This window comes from Seriola dumerili, unplaced genomic scaffold (assembly GCF_002260705.1).
Source record: "Seriola dumerili isolate Sdu_G_001 unplaced genomic scaffold, Sdu_1.0 BDQW01000068.1, whole genome shotgun sequence".
NCBI lineage: Eukaryota > Metazoa > Chordata > Actinopteri > Carangiformes > Carangidae > Seriola > Seriola dumerili.
In genome coordinates this window covers 5,257,565-5,282,493 of record NW_019174323.1, presented here as the reverse complement: position 1 = coordinate 5,282,493, position 24,929 = coordinate 5,257,565, and the positions used below count along the sequence as shown (strand labels likewise).

The 24,929-nt window shown below is 40.9% G+C and overlaps 2 protein-coding genes across 3 annotated transcripts in view; both read right to left on the bottom strand.

Moving 5' to 3' along the window:
- Window positions 1–8,842, bottom strand: part of kif19 (kinesin family member 19) — a 35,415-nt gene extending 26,573 nt beyond the window's left edge. Inside the window, exons 1-2 of the mRNA XM_022743153.1 lie at window positions 8,804–8,842; window positions 6,305–6,385 (exon numbers count right to left, since the gene is read on the bottom strand). Of these exons, the coding sequence (XP_022598874.1) occupies window positions 6,305–6,385; window positions 8,804–8,842 (120 nt within the window). The remainder of the gene's footprint in view (window positions 1–6,304; window positions 6,386–8,803) is intronic.
- A 1,438-nt stretch (window positions 8,843–10,280) lies between these two features.
- The window catches only part of ttyh2 (tweety family member 2), a 94,595-nt gene continuing 79,946 nt past the window's right edge, over window positions 10,281–24,929 (bottom strand). For both annotated transcript variants that reach the window (XM_022743508.1, XM_022743509.1), the window contains 9 exons: window positions 23,783–23,855; window positions 20,356–20,425; window positions 20,078–20,133; window positions 16,855–16,947; window positions 16,650–16,742; window positions 16,073–16,215; window positions 14,219–14,404; window positions 14,057–14,135; window positions 10,281–11,617 (listed from right to left, as the gene is read on the bottom strand). In XM_022743508.1, coding sequence (XP_022599229.1) covers window positions 11,537–11,617; window positions 14,057–14,135; window positions 14,219–14,404; window positions 16,073–16,215; window positions 16,650–16,742; window positions 16,855–16,947; window positions 20,078–20,133; window positions 20,356–20,425; window positions 23,783–23,855 — 874 coding nt within the window. In that variant the 3' untranslated portion in view covers window positions 10,281–11,536. The remainder of the gene's footprint in view (window positions 11,618–14,056; window positions 14,136–14,218; window positions 14,405–16,072; window positions 16,216–16,649; window positions 16,743–16,854; window positions 16,948–20,077; window positions 20,134–20,355; window positions 20,426–23,782; window positions 23,856–24,929) is intronic.

Here is a 24,929-nt window from a genome sequence, read left to right as displayed (position 1 = left end):
CTGGGACTGATAAAAAATGTATTCCCACTGAGTTTCCTCTGCAACATACTCATGTTTGCTTGCAATTCTGCATTTGACAACCTTTGCAAACATCCCAGATTGGATGTTGCTTAACTCACAATGACTCTCTCATTCGCAGTAGTTTGTTTTCCAGGGGGAGCTGCTTTTGCTGAATCAGGCTAATGACAGCGCCGCCTCCACGACGAAGGCAATCTGAATCTCCTTTCACTGACAGGCCTGTGTAGAGTTTGGCGGAAACTCTACACTGAGCACTTGAGGTGAGGCGCTTTGTACTCTACAAAGGCGGAAAATTTGCCAATTCATGGATGTACTGTAATCAAGTAGACTTGTGCTTGGAACAGGCTGAATGCTGCTTATTGTTTTTAAAGGACTTGATCTTCACAAAAGAACCGGGAGGCAAAATGGTACATTTTTGTTTGCCTGCTGGATGACATTCTCTCTCTCAGGGATCAGAATGAACCACCTGCCCCTAAGGTTTTTTTCTTTATTCAGGTAAACGTGTGAATGAATAATGGTGGGAAAGTCTCCACTCCTCTTGATGTTATGAAGAAGGGCTTTTGAGTCTTCTATTCTCTGCAGAAAACAAAATACACGCTGAAAAAATCAATACTGTGTGTGATATTTATTGCTACTGCACTTATAGCTTGCATTCACAAGCCTGCAAACAACTGAGCTGAGCAAATGTTTCATCAAAGAATGGATTCATTAGCTAATTCATATCTATCTTATTCATCAAAACAACAACAACAACAACAACAACAACATCAACAAATCCCATAGTTTTTGTGGCCCTTCACTCGTTGTTGTTCTTTATTCTCCTATATGGAGGACTGTACCACTGACAAAAAAAAAAAAACAACAAGAACAAACAATGGCCCTGACCTTGTCTAGGTGTTTCCATGGAGACAAGCCTCACTATAAAGCATTCCCCACTGTGTGCTGCTGACAGGCCAGCCCTGCTGAAGACATGCTTAACAAGTTCAAGGACTGAGACACAACCTGCACGGTGTAAACTGTGAGCTCCACCAACAGGATATTTACGTCTGCATGCGTACGAATACATTTAGGAAGATGGTTGATTACTGTACTGATTTAATGGTGTGAACCTACTTTCAGTCAGTTTCAATTATCCTGTCAACTGCATGTTCTAAACTCCTACCACACGTATTCTTCGCCTTCAACGCCACAACAGGCTTTTGTAAGTGGAGTGAAAGCAGTAGTGAGATAAAGTAGTCCTCTCAGGTGTTGGATTCAGACCTGAGAAAACCATCTTTATCCCTTAGGGGCTAAACATAGCTTTCCTGTTAGCCTCTTAAGGAGGGATGATATCACCTCTCTGGGTCTTTTACTCCAGTGTGGAATACTGTCCAACCAAGGCTATTCTCAGTAGTGATCAGTTGAGAATGTAAAGGCAAATAAAAACAATGTATGTTTTTCATTTTTATTTTTACTGAGGGACAAGATGTGATACTTTACTAATTTTCAGAGCTTTGTGATGTTTTGATTTTGCAGTAAAATTATTTTTAAACCTCACACTTGCTTGAAACAGGTTAATATCATAGTGGCAATAATTAAAAAAAAGCAAGTACAGCTACAGTATCAAGATGTGTAGGGACCAACCCATTGTTGCATTCAAAGCCACTCTAACACCTAACAACAACCTTTTTCAATACGAGAAATGATCACAACCATTTTTTAACGATGATGTTTTCCTGTTTCTGATTTAGAACTTGTTAGAACTTGTTTCTCATCATTCTTTACACCTTAAAACGAGTGAAACATGAATAAAACATACTCTGGTCTTCCTGGTTGTTCTTTTGTCCCATAACAAATTGAGATGGCCGCAGTTTTCACTGTTCAGTGTGTCCCAGACAAAACTGGCTGGGCTAGTTTAGTAATTTCGCATAACTGTGTCATTAAAAAGCCAGAACACTCCGCCTCTTGCCTCCATGAAGATGTAATTACATGACACTCATTAAAATTGTTCAAAAAGCCTTCCTCTATCTTGTACAGTACGCAGATTGGGATCGTCTTTCTCAGAAAGATGGATCAGTTCCAATGACTGATGTTCCATCAATATCTCATTCATAAATCCACCACAGTATACCTCTGACCTACTCACTCAAGGACAAGGAAAGCCCATTGAGCACAACAGGCAACAGGTGGTCCATGAAAGCCAGTGGCTGGATCCCCTGAGGCCGTCAGTGGGGGGGCGAGTAAGCCAGAGAGAGAAAGAGAGCAGGTGGCAAAAGGCTTAACCTGAGCTAAAACCCATCCAATGAGCTCATCTCCGCAGGCTTAGGCAGCTTCGAGTTGTCTGCTTTCTGCCAGGACGGCCAGATCTGGGTACTCCCACCCAGTCAGCCAAGTGAGCCACCGGCACCCTGCTAATCTGTCTGAGCACTACCTGTAGGCCATATGGCCAATGCCTGCTTGCCTTGCTTGTCTGTCTCGCAAAAGAACTAATCACAACATAGTTGTGTGTGTTTGCAAAAGGACAGCATGTGGAAATGTTGTGTGTGTGTGTGTGTGTGTGTGTGTGTGTGTGTGTGTGTGTGTTTGAAGTAGGGCTGCACAATAAATCGAAATATTATCGAAATCTCAATTTGGCAAAGTGCAATATTCAAATCATTGGCTACAATTCTTTTGATAAAAGGTAAAATGTGTCATAAATGAAACATTGTGGTGCTACAGAGACGCCCTGGCCTACAAATAATATTCTCCAGAATATTATACAAAGAAACATGCTTGGTACAAGACCCGACAAAAATCACATCATCATTTATGATTTTTTCTGTGAAAATGAAACGCAAAAATTACCATTTCAAATGAAATCCTGACTTGTATCACAATCGCAATGTCTTCCAAAATAATCGCATCCTTTGCATATCATTCAGTCCTAGTTTGAAGGTGTTATCTGTATGAATTTATCCGTATATATTTGTGTGACAGGAGATGGTTTAGGGTGAGAGTGACAGCTACAGGTAAACTATCCCCTGCACTATAATCCCATCCCGGTGTTGCTGTGACCTACATCCCCTCCATTCATGTAAGGGCAGTCCAGGTAAACCCCAGGTAAACAGTAGATTCCCACAATCCCACTGTCTCAATAACAAGTGTGTATTGTAAATTCCACTAATCCTTCAGTACGAATGTGCCTGAGTGAACTTAATGTAACCCCACAGAGACAATACAGCATATTTGTCCATTTCTGATTCTCTCCACAGACATAATACAGTCTGAACTGTACTATTCAGGCCTAAAGTCAACAAACTGCAGGTGAACAGAGACAATAACAAAGCCTTATTGTGGTGGCTACGTGGTGTTGTGGCATATCTGCCTGCCTGCTTGCTGCTACGCTCTAATCCCATGAGTCCAAGCCTGTTTTAATGATGTCATGGCAGACAGAAGTGCTGATGTTGTCCTTAAGACTTGGTGTAATTAAATTACTTCTGAGAGAACAGACAAACAAGTCAGACCTCAGCGCCGCGGATTATCTGTTTCGAGAAACGTTCTGTAGTGAAATCCTTCGGCAGCATGAGACACCACTGATCACATCCTTTGCGTGAATATAATGTTTCCCTCTAGCATTTGTCACTGTCACACTGAGGCAAATCTGACTCACCGTGTCAGCTGTTGCTGTGGCTGTTACATTTTCTGGCTACGTCTTAGTTTGTTAAGAGAAGCTGCCCACTATTACCTCAATCAGCCTACGCAGAGTGAGGAAGGCACCTCAGCAGGTTTCCAAGAAACGATGCTCATTATCATTCGCGCTGTGTTCATCATCATCACACACTCACCAGTGGTACTGCTAAATGGTCTCCAGGAGGGACCAGTTCAAAAGCAAGGATTGGCAGTAAATATGGTCCTCATGGGGCTCGTGCATACTGTATGTCCCTCCCATATGGGAGATCACATGGTAACAACCTGATTACATATGGGCAGGGGTCGCGCTCTAAGGACAAGATCTTCTCAGGAATAAACACCTCTGCTGTATGACAACAATCTAGGCCCTGTCAGTTTAAATATTTTTATACAGCTTCAATTAATAATCCATGTCTGTGGTCTAATTTATATAACATATATATATATATATACGCAACAATAGTTCTTTGCTGTTAGACAATCTACATTCTGTTCATTCAGAAACATTCCTGTCATGGTTTACTCTAATGGAAAATACAATTAGCATAATGGCTCCATTCAAAGCAGCTTAGTTGCCAAATAAATCAGAAAGCCATTCAAAACCGGTCAGGAAAAAAGACACAAGAGGAAATAGAGTGAACACAGTCTGGCATAATGCTGTTGGTATTATCTGTTTTCAAATGTCAACATATTAGATGACTGAAATATAGAATATGATTATCTCTGTTATAGATGAATCTACTCATTACTTTCATAATGAATTGGTTAATTGTTTGGTCAGCATTTGTCAGCAAATGGCAAACGCCGGTCACAGAAAATATTCCCAATTGAAAAGCTGCATCATGTGAGTTTTAAAACATTTCTTAAACATTTTCTTATACAATTTGTTAATTGATTAGTCGTTTCAGCTCTAACAGACACATAAGGTGAACTAATAGTCCTTGAAGGTGTGTCATATAGGAATTTCAGCAAGCAATGCAGTGATGGCCATAGTACACAGCAGTTAGTGGCAGCGACAGAAGTAAGCAACAGCAAGCCGGTAGCAGCAGCAGCAGCGATATTTTAAAATCAAACAACATATGAGTGAAGGCTGGTGTGATGGTTGGCGTGTTTTAGCTGGCTGGCAAATTAACAGCAGCGACAACAGATGTCAGCAGCAGTAACTATTATCAAATTGCAGTCGGGTATTTGTTTGTTTTATGTTCGGTACATGTGTCTTTAATTGGCACAAAAAGTGGCATTAATTACTTTTCAAGACTGATCTGATTGAAGATTTGGATCTAAGAAATATCAAAAAATCCTTCTGGGTGATAGAAGAAATAAAATAAGTTATCCTCAGTGTGTCCCTGAAGGAGCCGCAGACAAGTGTGTTTTCTCAGTGATTTGTTGCTTGTGGTCACTTGGAGCTAACATATAAGGTAACGCCGACATCGACCTTGACTCTCTCTAAGGTCTTGCAGTTTTCTGTCGGATGACGATCTCATGTTATTAACAAAGAGCCAGTCATTTGTGAATTCTGTTTTTGCTGGAACATCATAAATACTCAAATCTTTTACCCTTCTCAGAGGCACATCCTTCTGAGTTCTGACTCCTGTAAGATACTGTCTCCTATATTCTTCAGTCCATCAGTCTTTTGTGTGTTATTTTAGAAGAGCTGGAGTGTTTTACAGGCAATTTCCTCCATACTGCATATGTGAAAGAAGTTGTTTAAAGCCTTTTCTGGCTCCAGAGGAAGAAAGGAATCTGATTAAACTGTCTGTGACCTGATGTAACCTGAAGACTACAAGTGTGAAGATGAATAAAAATCCGGGGGCGTGGAGTTTTAAAGAAAGTAAACTTACCAGACCTCTCATCCCTACCCGAGGCTAGTGGCTTGAGGCTACATTAGCTGAACTGTCACCAGTCAAGTTGCATTGTGGGTAATGGGTGGCAGATATTGACAAGGGAGAAGAATGTGTGGAATATAAAAGATTAAGAGATTTAATAACTCTCCATCGTGAGTCTGACAATTTCATAGGAGTGCTGAATATGTGGAATGGTTTCTAACTAATTAGCTGAAAATGACAACATAACTCTTAGATGAATCCATAACAGAAATAATTATTACTGGCTGCTCTAATTCTGTGTTAGTGTGTGTTATCATTCAAGTCAGACAGACACACTGAGATACTGAATTGCCTTCAGCACAAATGTTTTATGTTAGAACAGTTAGACAACTCTGCAGTTGTTGATGTCCAATTAAACCCCGGGCTTTCATTGTAGCGAAGCGTCAGCCGTCTGCTTATGAAAGAATTTGTAGCTCTCTATGAGTCGTCAGAAAGGTCACCGTCTTTGCGTCGGATCTGAGTCATCCAGCGTTCGTTTACAAATTAAATGTGACATTTGAGCTTCACAAACGAGCTGTTTTAAAAAAAAAAAAAAAAAAGGAGCTGCTGGCTTTACCGAGGTCCCTGCAGATACCTTATCTGTGAGGCCTCGTGACAGGCAGGAAGAGGGCTCTGAAACGGAGACAACAGCCCTCTCCCACACACACACACACACACACTGACCCCCATCACTCACTCACATGCACAGAGGTGAACAGGATATTGACACACACACACACAGAGAGCAGTAGAATAAAGGATGGCCATCTCACCTGGTCGTCCACTCTGTGGGCCACGATCGTAGCCGCCTCCTCCTGCTCAGCATCGCTGAGGGGTCGGATCCTCAAGGCAACCTGCGGGCACACAGAGTGAGTTCAGTCGTCCTTCAATTTAATCGACACAGAGATATTCAATTTACTGAAATTACAGGTTGGAAAATGATGGGGAGAAATGACACTGACAGCACATAAGAGCGCTCTGGCTTATACACTAAATGAGCTCTTCTTTACAAAGGAGTCTGTATTGATGCAGTTGTAATTGCAGATGCAAGAAAGTGTGGTTCAGGAAAGAAGTCTGGTTTATTTGTCAGTTGCAGTGTAGGTGGTAATAAGGGAAACTCGACTCTGAGGAGGAGCTTTGTCAAGTCTCAGAAAATAACCCCTGAAGACCTCAACAGGATCATTTTACCTTGAGATTTAAAAAGGGGATGTAGATTTTTGAAAATGTGGTCATATAATCAAGTAGGGACAGTATAAACAAAATACATTACTGAATTGCATTCTGGGAGGTGTAGGAATGGAAACGTTAACAGGGACTAAAAGTCTGGATATCTTTGCCTCTGCATCATCGATTTTGACCATTTTTTCAAAAGAAATTTCTCAATAAATTTGGGCACCTGCAATACAACAACTGCATGAGTAATCTTTTAAATGTCAAGCACAAGATTTTTTTTCCATGCAACTAGAAAAATAAAGAACAGTCATATTTAGAGGCCCTTGGGTTTAAACCAAACCCTGTTTGATGTTTTTTTCTTTAAGAATTTTGCTTATTATCCTCATTTTCACGTTTTTTTTTCTATCTAGTTTCCAGCTACACAGTCCAAACACATGCAGGTTAGGTCGACCAGAAAGTCAATTTTCCCTTATATATAAATATGAGTTTAAATGTGTTTGACTGCCAATGTGTGTTAGCGCTGTGGCAGACTTGTGCCTGGTCTAGGGTGTACCCTGCCCTCTGCCCTGTGCATGCTGGGATAAGTCACATGAAGGTGAAGGTGATGGAAAACAGATGGATGAATGGAGGGACTAATATTATTCCATTGTCCATTTTAATCGCTTAACAGTCTAATTATTGTCAATTCACCTGCAAAAAGTATGAGACAAATTATAATGATAACATATTATCACAACACTCATCTCAAATGTGAAACAGACACCTGTAGTTTTAAAGGCTAAATGAGCCTTTCCTGGATAGCATTTGGCAGATACACAATTGAACGATTGAATTATTACATTAATACACTCATTCAGAGTCACCCTGCTGTTAAGATTTTCTCTCCCTGCAGGATTTTTACACGGAGTAGTAAAAAAGGCTTTTAATGGGAGAAAAATGGGATGAAACCAGACAATAGCAATCACAGCAGTGGAGGCTAGCTGGCATATGTAACCATTAGGAACAACTCAGATGTACACACCACAGCATGGCTGGGTTTTTCTGGGGTGTTTGTAATAATAATAATACTAATCCACCTTAGTACCACAAGAGCAACAGTGGTAGAATAATAAGGTCTTCCCTCTGTCAGCACCCTGTAGAAAGTGCATTACATGCTGGACAAGAGAGAGGCCAGGCAACTGAAACAGCCACTTCAATAATTCAGATATAGGCTGCAGAACACAGTGCAGGTGGTGAGGGGCTGGGAAAACTAACATATAACATCAATAGGGCTGCAGCTAATGGTTATTTCTGTTATTAGTTAATCTTTCCATTAGTCCATTAGTTATTTGTCTGTAAAACATCAGAAAACAGTTAGAAACTCCCATCGTAATGTCCAACTGCACCAGGTTGAATACCTAAAGATATTCCTTTTTTTATAATGTAAGAGTGAGAAAATAAGCTGGAACCAATCAAATGTTTGCCATTTTTGCTTGAAATATGACTGAAATGATCAATTGATTATCAAAATAGTTGCTGATTTATTTTCTTTCCATCAACCAAACAATTAATTGACCGATTGTTGCAGTTCTTAACACCAACAAGGCAGTCTGTTAGGAATTATTGTGTCTGTTAGTTAGTTATTTAAAAAAAAGAAAAAAGAAAAAAGAAAAGAAAATACATTCACTGGACACTTTATTAGGTACACCTGTACAGTACAACAGAACTGTTCTGCTATAAATCTACTTTTATGAAACCTATAATGTTCACAGAGGTGTTAAATAAATGATATGTTTGTGAGGTCATAGTGGGTGGTGGTGTTGTACTGGTCTGCATTTTATTCAGAAGTGTTTCACATCAAATTCTGCCACATACATGTATGTATATAGGAAGGACAATAAATTAGAAACATCTCTCAGTATAATATACCACCATCTTTAACTATGGATAAATAAACACATACTTGAATGTACACATTTCATACAGTCAACAAAAACTGACCAATAGCACAATAGAAGTGAACTTGGTGTACCTAATAAAGTGGCCACTGAGTGTCTGAGGATATTTGGAATAAAAAGCAACATTACAAAGGACAGATAGTAACGTTAGTGTAAACTCACAGTAAGTTGGTGGTCCTTTGAGTCCCCCGTGTCCTTCATGGTCACTTTCGGTCAGAGAGAAGGATAATGAGCGTCAACAGCAGACGGGACACTGGACCATCCTGCTCGCTACCTGCCGCCACCCCCTCTGAAATAAACCACCTGCAGCTCTCCGTACACACACTCAACTACTCGCGGGCTCTGTGTAGCTGCTGTAACGGTCTCTGACTGTCTCTGCGGAGTAAAAACAGGAGCTACCAACGAGCTCACAGCTTTCCCGTCGTGTCTCTCTTACTTCACGACCTGTTGTCTCACTATCAGTCGAGTCCAAGCTCAATTCCCCCTTCGTGCTTCAAAGTGCGTCGACGCTCCTCCGTTTCTCATCGTGTGTTTCCGCTCAACAGGTTAAGAACACGAACACGAGCGGAGAATTTACCTGGCGGAGGCAGACAGGAAGGAGAGCCGGAGAGAGGCAGGTAACACCGGCAGCAGCAACAGCCCACCTGCTGCGTTCACTTCCCTATCCCTGTCTGTCGCTCCTCTCCGCTGCCCTGCTGCTGCTGTGTGTGTGTGTGTGTGTGTGTGTGTGTATGTGTGTGTGCGTGTGCGTGTGCGTGTGTGTGTGTTGTCCCTGGAGATCCGCGGAGCACCGGTGTTAAGCTGGCTACTGTAAACAATAGCACTTCCGTTTCTAAAATAAAAACGTGTGGGCTTGTCTTTTTCATTGCTTAAATAAATACATAAAAATATATATGCTACACAAAACAAATGGTATGACCTGGATTTATTTTTTATGAAAAATAAAAAAATTAACAAATCAAAAATTAACACATTGTAACTGTTGGCTGTTCATGTTTAATCTTCTACCTTTAAAAGTTTTCCAACCCAAAATATTCTGTACTGTAGTCAACCACAACAGCCTCTCATGCAGAACAACAAGCACATTAACAGTAATACAGCTTGTACTGAGCAGCACTGTCTGTAACACTATGCTGACATCTGCTGGTAGAATTAAAAAATTACCTTACTGAGACTACAGTTACAGTTTGTTGTGGCCACCATGTGAAGACCAAAGATATTTAATTAAAAACACCTGAAAATGATCAGATACACGCACCAGTCATTTTGGGGGATCAGTTCCTGGCGGTTTTTTTCCTGACGGTTTTTCACTTGTCTCCTTTCATGAAGATGATGATAATAAAGTCACCAAACTCAGTTTCTTGGCATACTGTAATGATCTACCATTGACAAAAAAAAAAGTCAAAAGTAATATTTGATTTTTGATCGCACAAATGTCAGGCCAGGAAAGCTGTAACTAGTAAGTGTGTAGTGAATTTTTCCACTTATGAGCTCAGATAAATCCCCTTTAAAGACTGCATTTTTTATCTTGTGAGAAAAGATACTGTGTGAAGCAATGGGTGTGGATTACACTCTCCCATGTGCACCCACCCATTAACATCCAACAACAAAATGAAGACACAGCAAGATGTACCCAAAACTGGTTTATTCAACTCACAATTAGACCCCACAGTCTGAGGTCACACACAAAATTAAGCACCACTCTCAGTGCCTGTGGTGTAACATGCTGAAAGAAACGACACTTAACAAAATCAGTATTAATAAATGACACTGCATGTATTAAATCCCTACGGAAAACCACTGTTAGTCAGTCCAAACTGTTTGGATAGGTTGTTTTGATGAAAATAGTTACCTGAAAATTCTCATTAATTCTAGTTAGAGCAGCACAGCTTCCCAAATTACGGCAGAAATTACAACTTTATTGTATTAGTTGAATTAGATATGCAGACAATATGAATTAATGGCCCTTTAGAAAATACAAAAGAAGAGTGATCCTATGTGACATTGCCACAAAAAACTAGAAAAAATATATAAAAAAATGGCACATTGTTTAAACAAAAATCAAATCAGAATAAGACAACAGTCTGTTATTGTACAACTTATTTACAGAAGTCGTGGTCTCAACGTCACGTCTCCAGAGATTCAGAAACATAAAGCTTCACTCACAGGTGTGTCTGTGTATGAATGTAAATAAATTATATATCTCAGCAGTACCTCCTGCTGTGTGCTGCCAGTGCAGGGGTTGTGCTTCACAAATATCAAGCATGAAGCATAACACATAGAAAATATTATGGCATGTTTACATCAGCTGTCATGTTCACATTTTTTTTCTCTTTGGAGACCTGAATGTAAGTTGTCAGAAGTGATGCACATCTCCTTTTCAAAGCTTTGAAGGGCTGTAGATGCAAAACAAGAGACAATTCATTTTAAATTGTCTTTTTTTTCTTATCTTATTGGGAACATGTTGCTTAGTTTTACTGCAGTGAGAAGTTAACCCTCAAAATTGCTTCTATCACCGGTGTTTAACCTGAAGGACTCAGGTACCCACAGACGGTCATCACACCTTTTCCCCCTCGATGCGTGAGGCTGGTTTATACAGTTCATGTTTCAAAACTTGTGTCAGGTAGCCGAGGAACACAGCGGATTAAGATTAAGTTCTTCAACAAAAGGATTTGGGGCAGGAAAGTGAGATTAATCATTTATGAGTGTACCACACATAGAGAACAGTACAGATACGGTTCATTTGTCCTGAGACCACACAGGCTGGAGTCCTGGACAAACTAGATGTCACACTGTTCTTTGTGATGCTTGGAATAGCCGCACACTCCTCTCTTGTTGAAGGTGTGTGCGTTTGTGTGTGAGATGCTGTTTCCCTCCTCGGGCAGACAGAGAAGTCTATGCTTGGAAGTCGTTCCCAAAGTGTCTACTCTGTTCCTCGGTCATGGACAGATAGGTGGCCCTCATACTGGGGGAATACTGTGGATCAAAAGACAAACACAAAGACACGCACAGGGAGAAGATTACAGGTGGATTCTGTGGGTTGATAGTGAGATTTCACACATATGAACTGAACCTAATCATCAGCTAAAAAAGGAAGAAAATGTCATGATGGGTTTAAAGGAATAGTGCACTGAAAACCGGTCTTTGTAGCATTTAATTCTCACTCTCTGAAGGCCTGAAAGGTTGTTCTGAAAAGTTGATGTTGTCAGTTTGGATTTACAGCAGTTACATTGGATTATAAAGATCCAGGAATGTAAATTTAATAAAATACACAGAGATTTCTCAAACCACTCCCGCAGCATAAAACACTTCTCTGCTATATAACATACAGAATGAGCGGACTATGCTGCAGGAGTGGTAATGAACATTGTGACACATTTTGGCAAACTTTGCAGTAACCCTGGTTCTATGAATAATGACCCTCAATACTCAGCCAAAATATTTCTGCAGCAGCACAGAATACTGTCAAGTACCAAAATCTGGCATCAGATTCTTATATTCAATATTTAACATTTGAGAACTTTTCATTCTTTCGTTAAATAAAAGAAAGTAGAAAAACTTATAGAATATTTCTCAGGTAATTGTTGCTATCGGTAATGAAACTCAATGCTAGTATCTTAAATTGTCAAACAATACCCAGCTCTAATTGTAACTGCTGTTAATCCGGGCTAATTATAGTTGCTGCCTTCCATAAAGCAGTAAGCTACAGACTCTTAGGGGCTTACAGCAGTTGAGTATTTGAAGCTAAAATGATAGATTTTTAGTGGAGTTTCTGGGAGCTAGTTAAACTAAACTAGCTCAGTGCATAGATTTGGAGTTCGCTAAAAGAAATCAATCCCTTACTAAATGCACAATTTGCTTATTTCCCACACTTTGACATTAACAGTAATAATGGCACCATTCTAGTTCTGTCAAAACTCTAATGGAATAGATTCTAAAGTGCTACAAAATGCCTGGTGCTAAACACCTCATGGCACTACAAGCTACAGGACTGAATGACTGGAGCAGGACTGCATGCACAGGGGCTAACTGTGAGTATAACTACAGTACCACCCTGTGAACACCAGGGGCAGACATCCCTCACTAATTCAGTAAAGACTGTCTGGGATGAGGACAACAGGTTGGGAGTTTAAAGCCATGCCAAACAGGAAAACTGCACAGGAACCAAACAAAGTGATGTGAGGATGAAGGAGAGGTAAAAAGACGGAGATGCAACAGAGGAAAAGTGTGTGTGTGTGGGGTGGGGGTGGGGGTGGGGGGGTGGAGTTAATCCTGAGGAAGAGTTGAAAAGACTTACTCTGTTTCTATACTGCTGAGAGTATATCTCCAAAAGTTGATTAAAAGAAAGAGGAAATATAGAAATGAAAGATAAAAAACAAACAAACATACACATGACAAACGGACAAACAAAAAATATATAAAAGAAGCTGTTAGCGGAAGACTACTGCATGGTGCTGTACAGTTGTAGTCATGAGGGAGACTTTAATTATACATTACTTGCTGGTATTAATTAAGAAAGAAGTCATAAGGCAAAGTACATCACATTTTTCTGGTCCGGATAGAAATAGAGGCTGAAGGTTAATGAAGATGATGACTGACACGAAAGCAATCTTACTCTTTTTCTTTTTTGTCTACAAAAAGATATACTGTGGTGAGATTGATTTTATCTATGGATTCGGTATTTATTTCCTTTCAGCGAAATCAAACAGACAGACCTAATATATCCTTTTATAAAAAAATAGAATATTATGATTAAATACTTGCAGAATGCTGTTTTCCGTCACACACATATACAGCAAGCTATACACGTATGTGAGGCTGTGCCCGATGAAAATTTAATCCAAAATGATTCCATTTTTATCTCCCTCATGTAACTCATGTATGACACGAGACAAGTTGCCCAGTGGGGGGGGGGGGGGGGGGGGCAAATGTATTCAATAAGGAAGAAAAGCTTTAGTGTCAACAGTGAGCGAGTGTATGGGTTAAGACCTGTGTCGCTCTCTCTTGGGGATTTGACCTGAGAGAGGCTAAACGATGTTCACGTCATGATTAAATATTAACTACATTACTTCTCCTCTCCTTGCTTTGCTGCTGTAAGTCAGCCCAGTGTACGTTATGGAGGGCAGAAAAAGGCACAGTGTGCAGTGAAAGAGTATCTCATTAAAAACCTTTGACAAATTGTTAAAAAAAAAAAAGTCAAGGGAAGGCTGTTAAATATGGCTTCACATTTGAGTGATGTAAAGGTGAACTTTAAAGGAGGGAAGCGGGCCGAGTCACTGAGTTCAAATATAATAATAAATATAACCAGGACTTATAAGTAAGGACAACTTCCTGTGCTTTGAAGCTTAAACCTGTCTGTTAGCTCAGTGGGAAGTGACATCATAGGGAGGACTTGGCCTCCGGGACCCAACGCACCGAAGGGGGTGGAGATCCTCGTCCTATCAGAGGCACGTTCTCGTACCGTGGGTTCCCCCCAAACAGAGCGGTCTGGTTCCTGAGAAAGAACGAAAGAGGTGACTCAGAAGCTGTAGGCATTCTAGAAATCGCATTTTCACACATTTTTTTCCGTTCACTCACATGTACTCAGACATGGGGGCGTTGGAGACAGCAGGGGCGGGCGGGTGCAAGCTGTTCTGGCTGCCCATGCTGCTGCTGTAGCTGCAGAAGCTGTGCATGTTGGTGTGATTGGGGTTCTGAGAGCCTATCCTCCTCGCCCGTGGGTTGAACGGGTCCTCCTCGTCGATGTCGTCGTAATCTTGCTCCCTACAAGTGGAGAGAAACATCAGCAGAGAAGCCCAACGATTGGCTTAGTCAAGAGGCTTTAAAAACTGTGAGGCGGGAGGGTTAAAGGGGAGATACTGTGTGTGAGGTGAAAAGGACAAATGCATGTCAGTGTTGTAAAAAACAATGGGAAGTTAAGTTGTTGTAGTTCGGCCGGCTGATTTGCCTACTATCAATGCAACACATGGAGACAATTTAGCTACTTCCTCTCTAAGTCACATCTCTCTTCTTCACAACTCAGAAAATCCCACCGACAAAATACACAGATTCAGCGTGGCCAACACATATCATTATCGCTGATGCCCATACTGAATAAATATCAATAAATCTGCTCATCATAGAAAAACAGATGCTCCTTACTGTGTAACTTCACCATTTGCCTAAGAATCATCACGTTTTTTAAGTTTCTTCACTATCAAAGTAATCCAGTCATACTACGTCTGTGCATCAACGGGTAAACTGCAAACAGGAACTGCTACTAGTTAATTCGACATACATTTAATGGTGCCAATTTGCCAAAGTATAAACAAATAAAGGCTTCAAAATGAAAAAAAAAACAGGGCTAAAGTTGTCAATGAATGCCAACATTATAATGCCTAAAGCATTATGGGAACTGTAGTTGCAAAATTTAGAGCCTGATGATCCCCAAAAGTAAAACAAAGAATAATATTAGGAGTGACAAAATCCATTATCCATTTTTTGTTGGACTATCAATATTTTCTTTAACATTATTAAATTGCCTTAATTTTGTCTGCGGGGCGGCCCCACGGTGTCAGACATTGAAAGCCCCTGGCTTTGTCTGAACTTAAACTCCAAGAAGCCACGGGTTCCTTTAGTACAGTATGAATATCAGCTTAAAGAGACTTAACACTTTCTTGGCACATGCGTTTGATCACAGTCAACATTTCGATAACACTTTTTTTTTTGACAGATCTGTGTTATCAGTGTACGATAATGCAGCTGTCAGCAGGGACTCTTTCAAGTGGTGGAGTGGAGCACCACTCCAGGAACCTCTGAGATTTGCATTCACACGCTCTGCTGTCAGGAAATCAAACCAAATAAACAGACATGGACATGATGAAAAAGATAATTATTATTATTAATAATTTGGTTGTTTTCTTATGTTAAAAAAAACCCATTGCCTTTAGGTAGTTTATATCCCGAGTGCTTTCAAAACAGCCTCTGCTCACACCTGCATGACTACATGATGATAATATAAATGACAATGAAATAAAGTTAATGCCATGTGAAAAACGGGAAATTGATCTAATATTATGCTGTGCTTTTTGCAATAGTAAGTCTGAATGGATTATAACATGCAAAACAAGCTGAATGGTGCTTTAAATGGATGAACAGTAATGTTTCATATGAAAGTATGTTTACATGGAGGGAGCACACAGTAAACACAGATTAATGCCAGTGAATTATCAGCTACTCTGAGAAGGTATTTTGCAGTCCAAGACCTTGCAGTCACACAACAGTATTTGCATTTGTGGCACAACAACTGGGCTCTTGTACAATTGTGAAAAAATATTCACACACATGTACGGGTTGGCTCATACAGCACAGAATGTGATGCTGCATAGAGATGGGTGCAGGATGAGGAAATGAGGGCGCTCAGGCAGGCAGACAAGCAGAGAACGAACTGACCTGCAGGCAATTTGTCTCCATGCCCTGGGAATGGCACACAGCATGACAGTGAAGGCACAGGCTGCAAGGATGGAGAAGAGGCAGAGGTAGAGCACACCCTCCACCCCGTCATAGCACACCCCCACCATCGCGTCCAGGTAATCCTAAAGAGGTCAAACGGAACATAAACACAAACGAAACAGCAAACGCACGGTCCGCTCGTATCAGCCGACTCTTAACTGCCATGTTTGAATTCACGGCAGGCAAAATGGGGCGGAGATGAATGAACAAGCACTTAGAGCACTGGTGTGTGTGGTCTCCAGGAAGACATTTACTTCATTCATATCATGCACATTATTCATGTAAACCGCACTGCAGTAACAAGCAATACTGTACGAGTCAGACGGTGCAGGAAACTCACACAAAAACAGAGAAGAAGAAGTTGATCTTGTTAAATTTCCAATTCTTTCTCTTGTGCCTCTCTCTGCTCTGTTCCCAGCTCCACTTTCAGTCTTATGCTGAAATCCTACGTGGCCACTTACTCTCCTGTTGACCTAGTTGTGCTGCTGTGATGCCAATTAGGATGCAGTGTACGAACCTTATTGAGCCCCCTGCAGTCCAGCAGGGCGGTCAGCTGGTGCAGACTGGCCTCTGACGAGTTGAGCAAATGCTGGATACCCAGTAGGTCTCTCTGTGGAGAGGTCACCGTATCACTGAAAAATACTTAAGCACCTTCTAATCCTACTCAGACTGTCAAATACTACAGAACAAGAGTTATAGTGTAGTGTTTATGTGGGAGATACCTCAGCTGTAGGGAACAGAGGTACAGCAAACTGAAGCAGACTCTGGATCTGGATCTGCATGGTGGTCAGGGACCTCTGGAAGATGGTCAGAGGCTGCAAACAAGAAAGCGAAGAGCATGCAAATGAAGGAGCAGCACTGATCTTAATGGAGTCCTAAAGGGAGAGTCGTAATGGAAGAGTGAGCATATAGCGTGGAAAATAAAGGTTAGCAAGTCTGGAGCTACTGCCAAATGATATGATCATGTTCATGGTTTCTAAAAGAGTATGTAGACTTTGTGTCCTTTCACAAACTGATAACACATGGATGAAAGCATAGTATCCTACCTAACACTGTAAATTCATTTGTTACTTTATTTTATACAGACAATCCAGATAAATTGATGGCAAAAATAACAGTTGGCAGTTAGCCTTGAATGCTAATAAGAAGAAGTTTGATGTATGAAAGAACATAGAACAATGTGTTCAAGACAAAACGCAAAGGCTAATGCATCACTGTAACTACAAAAACTGTGACATTGAGAAAAAAAAGGGTCTGCAGTTTAAAGGCTGTGTAGCAAATGTGTACAACAGCTTTGTAAGCAGTAAAATCGTAATATTGTACAGCTGCTGGATTTAGCTGCTGCCTTATTATGTAGTAAAACAAACTCAGTTAAAAGGATGTTGAAGAGTCAAAATTTATTTTTCAATTACAGGAAAAAGGTTGGAAACATTAGGTAAGAAGGTAAGGTTAATTAGCATCAGCTAAGGCTAGCTAGAGTGCAGTCACAGCTAGCCTAAGCTGAAGCTAATTTACTAGCCGGAGTTAATTAATGTTACTGCTTTACATGTTATTTCTTAAAATTGCACGACATATATAATATTTTTTATACTGTAAACACAGGTTATTTTGTTAACTCAGTTTTGGCTAAATATTACTGCATTTTGGCTTTTTAGGTGAATGAGCTGATATAAAAATATCCTATCACTACACTCTGTAGCATGAGTCGGCCATTGTAGTCGTGTTGGTTGGTGTGCCCACCAACAGGGGGCAAAATAAGCCTCCACATTCAACACAATATAACTAGATAATCACATCCTACCTGACAGACAGCACCTTCTGCACTGTCTTTTTTTCTTTAATTAACAACCAAGCATAACCGTAAATATATTAATCGTTCACAACTCCAAGTAAAATTGTGTCTTCACAGTCACACAACCTAACAAGGAGCCTGGCCTGTGGCACAGTGTTAAATTGAAACAGGATATGGTCAATTACCTCAACTATCCATAAATGTAATTGCTTTCCTCTGATCTGAGTTTTTTTTTTTTTCTGGATCAGGATGACTGTCCATAGTCAAACTGTTCTCTGCCTCACAATCTAATGGCATGAGCAGATTTAGCTTCTTCTTTTATTTTTTACTTTAGTTTTGGCGAGCTTGTTCTGAGTCAAATAAAGTAAAAGTAGGACAGAGAAAGTGGATGGAGGAGGACAGTAAGAAAAGGCGAAGAGATGACGTTAATAAGAATAGAAAAAAGAGCTGTGGAAAGAGGAACAGTTGAAGCAGGAATGATGTGAAATACAAGAGCACAGAGGGCAGAACTGCAGGGCGCCACTGCTGTTCAGGCTAAGAATACATGAGGGCGAGAAAGTGACACAATATAAAAACTGAAAGAGGGAGAGAGAGCTTGTATGTTTGCAAGTCAGTGTGAACTCCTGTAGCTGCGAGCTTGCTTGTGAACCTTGCACCTGTTGGGTATCTGTGTGGCAGGAAAAAAAAGGAGTGCTGACTTTGTTTACCAGGCAGGGTGATAGTTGTCTGCCCTCTGCTGCTGTGCTCTTGTTATCCTCAGGGCATGTCCACAAGATTCAGATAATAAGATCTGAGCTCTGCTGGGCCAGGGCTCGCAGAGATTGACTTTACCGCTGACATCAGTCAGCAGTGAAGTCAGTGATGTGACCCAAAACCCCTGCTCTGTTTCTCTGAACGGAAACCTCAGAAGAGAGGGAAGAGGAAGATTAAATTGCTTCATCTAATCTGCAATTTTATAGACTTCGCCTTGGCAGCTTTGTATCACTTCGGCATGTTTTAGCTTGTTTGCTTGATACATGCCAAAGAATGAAGAAATACAAGCACAGAGGAAGAAATGGCAATTCTGTAACTTCTACTAGCGAGGTGTGAGGTGAGAGTAGGACGCAAGTCAGACCGACAGGACCAGACAGAGAGAAAGAGCTTGACAAAGATGAGGCTCGAGGGGCAGGGAAATGAACTCCCCACCCGGCACTGATGCTGTGAGTTGCAGGTCAAAAGACATCCGGACATTTAGCTTCAAAATGAGCAAAACACATTTGATAGATGAAAGTTTTTAGACATTTTGGCAACATTAACTGTTGTCTCAACAGTTTTTAAAGACATCTTTCACCAGAGGGAGAGACAGGTAAGTCAGAGAGAGAGAGAGAGGGAGGACATGATATGCAGCAAAGGGGGTCAGATTTGAACCCAGGCCGCCTGCAGTTATGACTAAGCCTTTTTCATGGTACATGCTCTAGCAGGTGAGCCCCATCTCAACTGCCTTTAAATGACAATATTTCAATATGTAGTTAGGTCCTGCTTTAACTTTAGATTGGATTTAAATGAGGTTGAAACAATGGCTTTATGTAACCTATATACAAACAGGCTGTAGCCACTGGGTATCAAACCTTAATACATCCTGAATAATGACCAACATGTGGTAGAGCATCAAATATCATGAATGATTGAATGATTGGCTGGATTCCTACGCTTGATTATGTATTCTTTCAGATATTTCCTAATTTAAATCAGGAAACCTTCCTTATTCAGTCTTATTCAGGCAAAAGTCTTTATGAAACACACACATTTTAATCTTTTTTTTTTTTTTTTTTTAAACAAAAACATCAAAGAGATCAAAACTTGGTTCCAAAGTAAGATATAAGTCAAATTCAGGTGTATTTAGTAAAAACATACTGGGAGCCTGTAGACTTACTAATGTGTAGTCAAATTGCCGGAAAAAATGCAGATGGCATGACATCAGTGTCCTCAGTTACAGCTTCGCCCCTTGCCTAATGTCTACAAAATACTAATATTTCAGCCACACTTAGCCGTGTTTTAGCCTTGAAACATTAAGGTCTTATGACCTGTAAGTCACAATGAATGAATGACTGTTTACAAGGTCGTATCAGTCAACATTTAGAAGCTCATCCTCAAGTTTGACACACGTTTCTTACCTGCTGGAAGGGGTTGGAGAGAGTCTGGTTGCAGTAAAGGTAGTAATGAACAATATCTGTGGAGAACACGCGCGCACACACACAAACACACACACACACACACACACACACACACACACACACACACACACACACACACACACAGAGGAGAAGATGCTGATGAAATTCATCTTCATTCATTCATTTTTCTCTTAACTAAAACACAATTAGTGTCATGGCCGCAGCTTTTACAACATCATTAATGCAACATTCGTCATATTATTCACACTGAAGCTCACCAGCACTGATGATAGTCTTCGTCTGGCTCATGAGGTACTTGTCAGGGGACACACAGAAATCACTTGTACCCTGAAATAAAACAGGAGACGTGTGAGAGCAGCGAACACACAACGAAGACACAGCTGAGCAGAGTGAAAGGTTCATGAAATAAGGAGGATGAAAACAGAACTTCAGAGAAGAAATGAATTAGAGTGTCAACTACCAAGTACTCTACCTGACATTAATATTTCATTAACACTTCAAAAGTCCCTTTGACGAAGCCGAATAATAATGATGACTATCATCTTCATCACTTTTGACGCAAAAAGAAAAATAAAGAGGGCAGCACTTATAATCCACTTAAACATGTCTAGACGGGAAAACTTTTCAGTTCTGTCACTCACAACCACTTTCACTCCACTGCACATCGCTAACAAGTAACCTGCCTTAGCAAAAAAAAAAAAAAAAAAAAAAAAAGGGAGGAGAGGCCGTCTTCTCCGAACTGTGCCGTCTGAATGCTAAACGTCCCTAAGGCTCAGGACAAACACACTGCGTGTAGCTTAACCTTCTCAGGGGGGTACGCTAATGAGCCCCACACACAGATGAGATAAAGTAAGCCGAGTTCCTCAGCAAACCCGAGCCAGTTTGTTAGAAACAAGGGATGCCAAGGAGCTCTGCAATTCAGTAGCAAGTTTGTTAGAATTCTTAAAGGCAAAACAGTGATTCTTTGAGAATGCAGAGTTCTGACTTCCCGCTGTCTGTAATTAAAGAGTTCTGTGAAGGGCTGCATTCATTATGCATTAATTTACTGTGTACTAAGGCACTAATTTAACTGTAGCCTACATACACACGCACACACAATTTGAAGATTCCCATGTAGGAACCACACACGAATATCTGCAGTCAGTTAAGCAAAAAAAAAAAAACAAAAAAAAAAAACACCCGACATACACACCTGTAAACACAGAGCGAAGCCACACACCAAGATCCTCAGCAAGACAAACAAATACACTGTCTGCAAACACATACACCACAGTGTGGTGCAGGTTTGTTGTTCCCCTGGATGTGGAGGTTGTCTGACATCATTAGAGCACAGCAAACACGCTCGTTCTCATTTAAAGTGGGACGCAGCAGTCTGGCTGCAGTGGCAAATACATTTTCATGAGCTCAACCCTTAGTCAGGGCGGAGGAGGTCGGCGAGAGTGAGGAAAACATTTCAGGGATTTTTTATTTTTTTTGGACATTTTCAGGTGGCAGCAGTATGTTTGGAGCTGGGTGATGGCTAAGTGGTAAAGCCTCCTACAGCTGCTCCAGTTCCCCTTCAACAGTCCAAAACTATTAGAGCCAGCTGGTGTGGAGAGTTGCCCACAGGTGTGAATGACAATTTATTTTAGCCCTGCAATGACCAGATGACCTGTCTGGTGTTTGCTATGGTCTGTAGCCTCTGAAAGCCACCCAAAAAATGACTAGCTGTAGTAGCAAAGGCCCAGTGGATGTCAACCATACAGTGCAGTCAAGCGCAGCAAATCTGAGTGTTTATTTATTGTAACCATGACAATCAAGGTCCGGTTCGCCTGCCGCCACAGGGGCCGCTATTTCAGGAGACACTCCTATGGGTCGTATGAGAGGGTTGAATAAAAAAAAAAAAAAACGACCTGTGTGGTTGTTAAGGGTTTGTGTCAGGTAGTTTCTATAAAGCAATATAATTCACCACGTAGAGCTGAAGAGCAAAGGGAGAGTTAAATTTGGTACAGATGGTTTTTTTCTCCAGATGATCATTTCAGCAGATTTTGATGATGCCTTGAATTTCCACATTTGGGCGGTGGCCTAGCATTGATGTCTGCAGATACTCATGGTGCCCCAAAGGATGGATCGTTGTATTTTTGGTGACCTTTCCCCTACTGCTTCCTACAGGCAGCAATTCCCACACATACAACTTGAAGAAATTCCTGAAAGGGCTGCCCTTTAGCCAAACTCTCAACATTTTATGGAAGGTAACTAATGGCTGGATTGCCATGACATTTGTTGTGGATATTCACGTTCCCCAGAGAATGAAACACTTTTGATTTTTGGTGATGTCACTTTTCCACCTTCACACACTATATGTCATAAGGTAACAGGCTGACTGCACTGTGAATCATCTGTATGTCGTTTGCTCGTAGGAGTTTGGACTGCATGTCCTGGTTTTCCCGCATGTCATGGCTTTGGCATCAAAGGACTCCACCAGGATTTTCAACCATCGTAGATCACAGAGACCAGAGACTTATAAAGGAGCCACTGAAGTGGCAGATGTGAAGGGAGGATGACACTAGAGACTAATATGCTGTAACTCATCACACCTCATGCTGCTTTTTACCCGATGCTCATTATCTCCTACTTAAATTCGCACATGTTAACAATCCTCTGCAGCCCCGAGTCAAAACACAACATCCAACAACAAACCTGGGAAAAATAGCACGCAGGCCTGAGGCAGGTGAGTCAAACACCAAGTGCTCCTCCATCTAGTATTCATTCTTTGAAATGCTTCTCTCTATTTTCACATATCACATTGATTCTTCCTCTTTAGGTCATTCAAATGTTAGTGTGGCTTTTTTTTTTTTTTGCAGAAAGGCCATAATAGAGCAGACCGCTGAAATTATTTACCTATTCAGTATGATAAACTTTAAAAGCTCCAATTAGATTCTTTTTGTCGCAATCCTTCACTATGAATCAACCTTTTCGGGCTTGAATCATGATGCTGACAAGGTGTGGGCTTGGGAATTTTGTTCTTTTGTCGGCCTATTTTTTAGAGGTGCACTGTTTGACAGCATAGATCAAAAGCGCAAGAGGTGTCAGAAAGACAAACTCAGATCAGAAAGACTCAAGACGGGGCAGCGAGGAGGTGCTAATTCCTTTTTAGATGACACTGCATGGCTGTGAGGGCTCTTTCTAGCTCACTCACATTTTACAACTAGACTTTTCTAGAAAAATTTTATTAAGACTAGAGAGGCTAGAAAGACACTTAATGAGCAGCTATGCAATGATTTTGAATGAAAAGGCTCCAATGAAATGTTGTTTGCTGCAAAGAGCCACACTCAAATGCATCTTATGTAAATGCGTTCATTAATAAAAGGTGCACATTTGTATGTGAGATTGCACAGTATGTGGGAAAACCTTTAACTAATGTGATGCTCAGATGGTTGTGTGCCGACACCCTGCAGATGTTTTTTTTTTTTTTAATGCAAGCATGTATATACAAATAAGCACATATGGCACTGCATGCACGCAGTGTATAATCGTCCCCCTCCCCCACACAGGGAAAGACATTTTTCAAGTGCAGCGTGCGTGTAGTTAAAGCAATTCATCATCACTGTCAGGCACGATAAGAATTGATTGCAGACCGGGTTATGCTAGTTTATATCGGGTCAGACTGTTAGTCAGAGGGGGAGAGGAAGTGAAGCAGCTCACCACAGCAGTGGCCAGGTCAGCTCCCAGAGACGTCCAGCTCAGGACGAGAGTCAGCACTCCAAACACCATCATCCTGTAGGGACACAAAGCAACAGCAAAGGTCACAGTGCAGCTCATTACAATAGTCAGTGGATGTGGTCAACTGAAGACTCAGCAACCAGGACTTTGATGGCTTGGTAAAGCTTGGTATTTATCCAACTGAAACACAATGATTAATGATTTACATCCCATGTACCACTTTGCAGTAAGTAATTTCCAATAATTTGTATTGATTACGAGGGGATACTATTCATTCCTCAAATCACACCATTAGCAGACCGGGAGAGTAGCTAGGGTTCGACATTTAAGCCTGCCATAGCTGAAACAAGCTGTAAACACGACACAGACACATCATCACCTTTTAAATTGATATGTCAGACTTGCTGGTAAACAGCTGCTAATTTACAAATGCAGAGCGACATTAGCATTCAATTGAAGCTGTGTTTGTGTCCATGTAATGAATGTAAGTGCTCTCTTTTTTAGCTCTATTCCAACAGAAAAATATCTGGCCCTTTTAGCAACTAAATGCTCCACTATTTTCCCCAGCTAGGCACCAACTTTGTCTGCTTGGTGCTTGGTGGTGGACAGGTAGCAAAGAGTGTTTTTATTAAAGAGCCTGTTGAGAGCTGAAACAAGCTGCCTACTGCTATTTAAAAAAGACTCTGATGAGAGGGAACAAAAAGCAGAAATCATGGGGCCAGGGAAATCTTAATAATGTGTTAAAAGACACAATAAAGTTCTGTAGAAATTGCAGTTATAGGTGCTTCAAGTTGGTCTTTTCATAAGACATGAAGAAGCAGCAACACAATCCATAATACACACAGATGAGAAATGCATGGACACTCTCAAAACGAAAGCAAAAAAAGCAGGAATTTTGCAGTTAATATAGTTATCAGCACCCTGCAGAGGGAATACAGTGACGCACATGGAAGTATTTTCATAACGGCCTCTGCTATTGAAAGGAAACGGCGTGAGCCCCCAAGGGGTAGGAGTGGTGATCTCACTGGCTTGTCATCAGCAAAAAAGTCAGAGGTCATGTTTATTTCTGTGGGAGTTGATTCTACAGCATCAACATACAGTGCAGCTGCAGCGGCGTGGCTTTATGAAC